Source organism: Cajanus cajan, chromosome 9 (assembly GCF_000230855.2).
Source record: "Cajanus cajan strain Asha chromosome 9, NIPB_CcT2T_4, whole genome shotgun sequence".
NCBI classification, from domain to species: Eukaryota; Viridiplantae; Streptophyta; class Magnoliopsida; order Fabales; family Fabaceae; genus Cajanus; species Cajanus cajan.
The window spans coordinates 5193132-5202218 of NC_138525.1; the positions used below are offsets into that span (position 1 = coordinate 5193132).

A 9087-nucleotide genomic window follows, 5' to 3' on the forward strand; every position below is an offset into this window, starting at 1 on the left:
TTTGGTTCTGCAAATCATTCTTAATATAATAAAATTGAATAAACAATACATAAAATACTTTAATTCATCACCAAAGAAGAGTATTTTGGTTCAACCTTTATGGAATACAAAAGTGAAGTAAAACAACTTTTATTCTATTTATTGGAAAACATTTATTGGCGGCATGAGAAGAGAAACATTGCAAGAACTAAAAGTGGACCTAGCCATATGTTTCACATCCAATCACAGCACCGACAAACGATATTGTCCTTCATGTTGTGGCTTTGATGAGGGGTTCCAGGTTCAGCCAACCATGCAAGGAAAAGAAAGGGGTAAAAGGAAATGTATCGCAGGGGCTTCTTGGTTGACTTTGAGGGAAAGAAAAGGAGGATGTATAAGAAAGATAGAACCACAACAAAAATCAGAGAGATAACCAGAAATGTGGTGGCCAGCCAAGTTTTTTCGCTAATAACAGTGTAGAGACCAGACATGAAAGCCAGAGAGAGTGAGATGAGAGACACTCCAAGAAGTGGCAATACACAATCAAGACCACATACCAGCAATTCAAGTACTCCTAGTCGTGTCCAAAAGAGAATGATGGTAGCACTCATGGAACTAAACAAAGATATTGTTATGCTGAAAATGAAAAAGTGGAACATGGCATGCTTTATGTTATTAGCTGCACCATCAGCTTCACCAGGCACTGCTAAACATGCTGCCACTGAAGCCGTAACTATCAGTGTTGAAACCACTTGCAGTGACTCCACTCTGTCTTTATACGGTTCCGTTTCTGAACCTTTATCTTTACAATTTACGATTATTTTTGTCTCAGAAACTCCATCTTTACCCTTTATAACTTTTGTCTCGGAGTCACTTACAGGCAGTACTCTCCTAGAATTTTTCTGTACACCAGCAGACTTCAATGCAGTCCATGTCAGTTCCTGCGAATGTTACATTTTTGTGTTATAATTATTGGACAGTGGACTTAAAACAATAAGAAAAAAAAGGCATTAATTTAACAATGTATGTACTTGCCTGTCGAAGGGATGGATTTTCTTGAGATTGATAAACTTCATTTACAATGTCGAGTGCTGTTTGATTGTATTGGTTAACGGCACGAAGATTCACTCTCTCGTCCCATGTGAGATCATAGACAATTCTGGGATGACACCATTTGGAGGCCAAATGCAAAGGTGTATTTCCTTCCACATCCTTTTGATTTATCATCTCCTTAAATCCACGAGTTTGAGTTTGAAGGATGTATTGCAACACCTCATACTTTCCATTTTTTGCTGCAATATGAAGAATGTTACGGCCACTTTTGTCAAGCATCTCAGTGGGATCTGAGCAGTATTTTAACAACTCCTTAACTACTTCCACGTCCCCTCCATATGCTACTGCTAGATGAAGAGGTAAGGATCCATCTTTGTCCTTTTGATTGCTGCATGACTTGCACTTCTCAAGTATATGAACAACACCTTCACGGTAACCTGTTGATGCAGCGTAATGAAGAGCAACTCTTCCATCTTTATCCTTTAAATGTATCCATTCTTGCTTCTTGCTTAGTATGATCTTGAGCATATCTACAGTCACAAACATAATATTAATTACCAATTTTATCTTTCGTGTATCTTCAATATTAACATAAAGGAATACAAATATCTAACCAGCTCTACTAACAACTTCCAATATTGGAATAAGAAATTAACGGTGCAAAAGATCATGTATATTTCTATACTAAGAATTGAAGATTAATGAATTAATAAACTAAACGGGAAATTAACAATTTAATTAGTAATTACCTTCATCATGTTTCATGATTGCCGCCTTAAGGGGTGATATTCCGTGTGGCATCACATTCTCGTGGCACTTATTCAAGATATGGATAACGGTATCCTTATGACCTGTCTCAACTGCCAAATACAACACTGATTGATTTGCCTTGTTTATTTTAGTTAACGCAGACTCATAACAAGACTCGGACACTGATTCTCCTCTGTATGAGTCAAGAACTTGGAAAATGTTGGGCCCTTTGCACTTGCTACACATCATGGCCTCGTGTAACATAGTGTTCCCTTGATTATTCTCCAACCTGATCAAATATATTAAACCTTCTGCATTATTTCTTTGTTCAAATTGTAACCACTCCTTAGCTATCTCGGGTCTTTGAAAATCAGAATAAGCTTCCAAAAGCTTTTGAATGGTTAAGTTATGACCAGCCCTTGCAGCAACATGTAGGGCAGTGTCTTCGTTTTTGTTACGCAAGAACAAAAGCTCAGGGGCTTTTTTAACAACCAAATCCACAACGTCATTGTTGTCATTACAAGCCGCTACATGTAGCATGGTGTTTCCCAATACAGGAGTTCTAGTTTGTGTTAAATCGAAGAAATATGAATCTTGTGAATTACTCAATGCACCTCCATGCGCCAAGTGATACACTTCTTGGAGCAAATGAATATTATCCTTCTGGTCATGTGTTATATTCTCACTGATAATTGAGGCTTCACTTTCTTTCTCTTCCTTCGTCGAAGGTTGTGTTGATCCACTCATTGTTTTTCTAGAATAATCATGATTCAAAATTATATTATTTGGTCCAAAAAGTCAAGACTCTATGTATAGCAACAAAAAAGAAGTATCTAAAAAAAAAATTGTGAGATTCATATAGAGTTGTGATATTTGAAAGAAGAGTTACTTAAATTGTAAAATATAGAAAACAATAATGCATCAAAATGGCTCACTGAACAAATACTTTAGCATTTTTCTTTTGTCATTCTTGTCATGTGTCTCATTAGATTCAACTTTACATTCCCCGGTATTATTGGCATCCGTATCTCGTTTCTTGTCTAATGCTTGCTCTGCAGTAATGCCGAACCATTTAAGTTCTTCCTCTTCCTCTTCCTCTTCATTTTCAGTTGAAAGCTCTTTACTTGATCCATCCATCTTTTTTCTAGAATAATCATATTCTAAATTTTATTATTTGATCCAAAAAAAAAGTTCAGGTTTTATAACATATATATAACAACAAATAAAAATATTTTAATGTAAGGTGAGATTCATGTAGAGTTATGATATTTAAAATAAGAGTTGCTTAAAATGTAAAATATAGAAAGAAAAAAAAGTAATGCATCAAAATGACTCACAAACAAATATTTAAGCACATTTTGTATTCTATTTGGAGTATGTTTTAGTTTATTGAATTAAAAATTAATCATTCTCGTGCAACATTGTAACCACTACTAGCTTAAAAGGTTTTTGCACAATTCAAAAATTGAAAAAAGTGATGTTTATTTGTACACTCAAATAAATAAAACACCTCATTAACACTTTTAATTTGTCTTTATCTCTCTTCTTTTTACATATATGTCATCAATTATATCAATTACTTTATACATCTAAAAAATTATATCAATTACTTTACTTTCTTCTCTTCCTAATTTCTCTCAATATGTAAACACCTCATGGATGTGCAAAATTATGTTCTAAGCATAAAATAATTAAACAGTTTGAGTAAGTATATATCTCCGTTGGAAATAATTTTTATTGGATAATTATATCTATCTCTTATTTTTGTTAAAACATCTCAAAATTTACCTCCAAAATCAAATAGAGTATAACTTTTTGTTGTCCGATTTTATTATGAAAATAATTTTTATATTAGAAATTGATTTATTAATATCACAAATTTATTTGACACCTAGAAGGAGAAAGAGATAAAAAAGAAAAAGAAGTACATTTTTAATAGATGGAAATAATCAATATTAATAAAGTATTTTGAATATTGTGTATTATTAGAAACTTGTCACATTTTTGTAAGAAATTGTATAGCCTGCCTGAGACTTCTTTAATGGATGTGAAAGTTTCATCACATGCTAGGTTACTCAAGATTTGAGTTCGTTTATCAACATAGTATATATTAGTATTGAGAGATTATTACAACATTCATTCATATGGGTTTACAATACTCATGCTCAATCAAAGACTGCATTGATAATTAAATGTAAATGTTAACTTGTGTATTTTTATTTGAATAGTAGATATATAGAATAAAAATAATGGTATATTAGTTGGAGAAATGTAGATTGAAAAGAAATAAAAAGCATTGAACTGACCTGAAGGCTGAAGCAGACGGTTGATGTTGGATGTTTCATGAGACATCCATATATGTATCTATATATAGGAGTGTATGTGATTCTTTAGTTCTTTACGTGCGCAGTGTTATTTATCTATTTCGTAACAGATGAAAAAGTGTAAAAGCAGGCTTTGCTATCCTTTTGTTCTATTTAAGCTTCTCACTCCTGCAATTTAAGAACTATTCCTTATCACCTATCACTATTTCTGTCATGCAAACGATTTCCACGTTTAATCACCACAATACAAAATATTTTAATCATATGCGTCCGCTAATCATTAAATATTTTAAATATAAATTCAAAACTTTTCATAAATAAATTTATCTCAATTCATGTTTATAACATAAATCATTTCAAACCCGCTTTAATTAGGTATGACAAAGTGTCCCGGGTATTCGCAAAAATTATGTGGAAAGCGGAACAAATATTTATTCACAATTTTGGTTTTGGATACGGATAAATATATATCCTCAAGATTATGCCAGTATGGTTCTGAGTACTATAGTACCCACCAGCCTTGTCATGTATACTTGTTATATATTAATATAAGTAAATAAATAATGTGTATTATTTAAATATAGACTTAATTATATTTTTAGTCATTTAAATTTAGGATAAATTTATTTTTGATATCTTAAATTTAAAATTATTATTTTTAATTTTTGTAATTTTTAAATATTTTATTTTAATCTTTCAAGTCACTAATAACATATCTGAAAGTGACAGGTTTAAATAATTATACAATATTAGTTGATTTAATGAGATATTTTTACTAACAGGAATATTAATAGGTAAATTTTATGCGACAATATTTTATAAATTTTCTAACAAAATTTGATTACAAGGACTAAAATAATATTTTTTTAAAAAAATTACAAAGACTAAAATAATAATTTTAAATTTGAGGACTAAAATTAAAATTACCTTAAATTTCAAGGACTAAAAATATATTTAAGTCAAAATATATTTTATAAATATTATGAAAACTATTTTTTTATTTATTTTAAGACTAATACTAAAAGTCTCTAACAACCATAAGGATACTTTCATTCCTCTCACAAGTCACGATTGTGTAGCGTCTCTGTTTACCTTTGTGAGTGCGACCGTGTGAGTTCGAGCTTCACCATTTGCTATCATTACATTTTTAGATTATCCAATATTTGGTCTTGTCATGGTCTAATTTCTATTGGTATTAATAGATCAAAGCAATATATAAATTTAAGAAATAAGTGTTTGCAAAAATATTGAGATGGTGATTCTAACGGCGAGGTCAAATATCTTATGTATTTATACCTTTTTCTAAAACTTATAATATAAAATTACAAGCTAATCAATTTCAACATATTATTTATTGACAAATATTGAGAGCACTCTCATTACATGACGTTCAAGTTTAATAAGATTTATTGTTAAAAATTGAAACATTAATTTTAATAATTTCTATGTTGGATGAATGGCTTTAATGTTTAGTTATGACTTGGGTTTAAACAATCAGTGTTCTATTTTTTTTTTAATATTATGTGTGTTTTGGATTATTTAAGAATGAATTTTTGATATAATTGTAGTAACTATTTTAATTGATTTATTATTATTAATCTCATATATAAGTAAAGTGGGGTGGGGTGGGGGAAGGAATTGTGGGTACGAGCATGAGTATCTAGGTATCCAATAGATACAAGGGTGCAAATGGAACTAGGTACCAGTATTATCTGGGTATGAGAACCTAAAATTGATAAAAAAATTTCCAACCCATCCAAACCTGTCATACTTGAAGACAAAAAACAAGGAAACAAAATGACATTAATAGGTGACAAGTTTTGTCAACTTGCAGTAACATGAAAATACTATTTATGACGGTGAAGATGATAGCAATAATGGTGGTGATGATAATGATGTTGGTGATGGAGGTTCCAAATCACACATCACAAATGTTCATCTATTTTCTTATTCACAAAGCCTCATTTTCTTACAATATTACATAAGTTCTAAAACTCCTATACTAATATTTCACAATTACTCTCTATGCCTTTAGTATGATTCTCACAGTTTCAATAAAACTTCACTTAATTTATTAATATGAATCCCTGAGCATTTAGTAGCATATAAGGCCATTCAACGCTTTAATTGCACAACCAACACAATTGACATTAGGGGTGGGTATACGGATCGGTCTGGCCTATTTAAGGCTCGGTCCGTAAAACCTGCGTTTTATACGGGCCGGATAAGTTCAGTCCGTAAAATAAATGAACTTATTTTTTAAGTCCGTATCCGGCCGCCAAAATCTGCGGATAACGAACCGGTCCGCAGGCCTAAATAATGGTTCAAAAAAATAAATTTTTAAAATATAAAAATACATAAAATTAGAAGAAAAAAAATATTTTTTATTTATAAGATAAATTTTAGTATGATAAAATTTATCAATAGTTAAAATCGTTTAAAATATTAAATATTAAAATATTAAAATAAAAATAATTACAAATACTTAAATAATAGTACCAAACTTTCAATAATAAAAGCATCAAAATGTCATAAAAGTAATTCAAATGACAAATACCTACCAACTAAACATAATTTTCATGTCATAATAATTTAAAAAATTAAATACACAACTTAATATTAAAATCATAATATTTAAAAATATTAATTAGTGAAGTCCGCGGACTAGCCCGCGAGCCCGCGGATTAAATCTGCCAAGTTTGCGGACTTCACGGGCCGGGCTAAAAAATTAGACATAGTCATACGGATTTGAAAAAAACAGGCTCGTTATCCGCGAAATCCGCAGACTTACGGACCGGTCCGCGGACCCGGATCCGTCTATCCACCCCTAACATTTGTGTTGTAATCAAGCATGGTCGTGCTAGGGCAAGCACACAAAACACATGCATTCTTGGTTTGTCACATTTATCTTCTAAACACTAAAGAGTTTCTCTTAAGCATAGTTCTATTTAGATTTTTTCATTTCTACTATGAAAAGGAGCATGACCTTAACAAGATTGTGTTACACAATATTGTTGTGTTACCTAGCACAACAATACTTAAATTGAGAATATAATCGTGTTTAATTACAACATGATTGTGTTTCATTTAGCACATCTATGTTCCCACCTAGCATGCTCATGTCTCAAAGACATAGTCTCAAACATGACAACTTAATCTCTGTGAGTCACTATTCTAACACTCAAATCTCTAATATAAAATGTATGAATTACTCTTCCCAATTAGGTAAAAATTATTTTCTATGACTACATTAGGAATCAATCTTGATCTCTTCTTCTTCAATTCAAAATATTGCAAACACAACCATTAAATACCAAATCAACATAATCATACTAAATTATGCATACATCAATTTGTCATTAATAGAAATAAGAATATCTAGAAAGATAAATCAATCAATACAAAACAATGTACACCAAACTAAACAACACTTTTTTGGGATGTTCATAATCCCTCCAAACGCATAAAACCTTATAAACATATAAAGGCTTAAAGATCACCTCACTACTCACAATATCAAATTATACATGTACCTGTAAAGGGGTATAATAGTACATTGATCTTCTCCTTGCATACCATTGGTATTAGGTTTCATAGCCTTTGGATGTGGTCTTTGGTATGTAGTCTTAGTTATATGGTCTTCAACCTAATATACCTGAGAAGGAAAGGAACGTGCTTGTAAAAGTCACTCCAACGCTCAAGTTAGTGTTTGGTCTCGATAAGGGTGATGTAATAAATGTTATAATAAATATGATCAAAAAGTGTCCTTTCACCTTACAAAATATAGTTATTTACATTATACCATACATGCTTGGGCTAAATGACATGCCTAAAACTCCAATCTAGTTATCATGGGAACTCACCTTTCTTTCTTGTGATTGGTTGTGTTCTCGCTCAGTTTTGTTTTCTCCTCTTTCTTTCCCTTTCCCTAAAGAAATATAACTTTCTTCTTAGCGATCTTGTCCTCTATGTGACTCATTCTGATATTGACTTATAAAGTTTTTTAACTGCCCTTGCTTAATAAGATCTTCTATCTTATCCTTTAGCGTTGCACACTCATCCATTAAATGCTCATGATTTTGATGGTATGAACAAAAGTTAGATGGATCAACTCGGGGTGGTCTATAAGCTCGCTTTGGGCTAGTCAATATTTTTAAAGTTAGTGCTTGTTCCAGAATTCTTACACGACTCATATTTAATAGTGTATCTGGGGCCCTGAGGAAAATAATTCCTAGACGAATCTCCACCCCTATTCTTTTGAATTTTTTGTTTTCCATTTTCTTTTTTCAAAGGCATGGTCTCGACTCTAGCTAGATTATGAGATTCAACCAACTCTTTCATTTGTATGTACTTCTGACCCGTTTTTCTTAGATTTTTCATATCAATAAGAGATTTTGTACCCATATTATTCACAAATGGTCTCGACTTTAGCGTTGTATCCAATTTGTCCATAGCCACTATTGGGTTCACAAAAAATTATTTCCATTACACTTCATTAAATTGGTGCAAGAATGATCAAAGAAACTCATTTTTCTTGTCTTAAATTCACAAGGTCCAAAGACAATAGTTGATATGGATGGCTAGTAGCGAAATGTACCGTGAATAAGGATGTCAATTCTTCAAAAGAGTTTACAGAACCTGAAGGAAACTTGATAAACCAATTGAGAGATCTAGCTTTTAATGACATAAGGAAAAGAGAACATAAAGACGCATTCTCCTAAGTCAACAAAGCTACCTATGTCAAGTGTGCATTTATATGTTCATCCGGAATGGTCAAACCTTCATATTTTTCCAATGGTAGACTCCTCCAATTATTTGATACCACAATGTTCATAATTCTCTGTGTAAATGGATTTTTGTATAACCTAGTCATAGTTCTAAAGTGAAGGGGCCCTTGCTCAATTTTGTACTATCGACTACTACACTAGGTGAGTTGTTGGTACATGATATGAAGATGCTTATTATTGAGCTCATTAGTGGG

General features: G+C 31.6%; 1 protein-coding gene across 1 annotated transcript; it reads right to left on the reverse strand.

The window, feature by feature from the left end:
* Window positions 1-4137, reverse strand: LOC109788325 (protein ACCELERATED CELL DEATH 6). The gene is made up of 5 exons (XM_083063872.1): window positions 4089-4137; window positions 2729-2926; window positions 1782-2536; window positions 1015-1562; window positions 1-920 (listed from the first exon to the last, which is right to left on the reverse strand). Exons 2-5 carry the CDS (start codon window positions 2917-2919, stop codon window positions 213-215), a joined length of 2202 nt encoding a protein of 733 aa, XP_082919998.1. The 5' UTR covers window positions 2920-2926; window positions 4089-4137; the 3' UTR covers window positions 1-212.
* Between the last annotated feature and the right edge of the window lie 4950 nt (window positions 4138-9087).

Bases quoted from the DNA above. Each gene is read 5' to 3' on its own strand.
- LOC109788325 (XM_083063872.1), bottom strand. From the start codon at position 2,919: ATGGATGGATCAAGTAAAGAGCTTTCAACTGAAAATGAAGAGGAAGAG. The intron at 2,537-2,728 runs GTATTTGTTCAG...TGATTATTCTAG, and splicing joins GACAAAAGAAAAATGCTAAA to AAAAACAATGAGTGGATCAA. The intron at 921-1,014 runs GCAAGTACATAC...TAACATTCGCAG, and splicing joins AAAATCCATCCCTTCGACAG to GAACTGACATGGACTGCATT.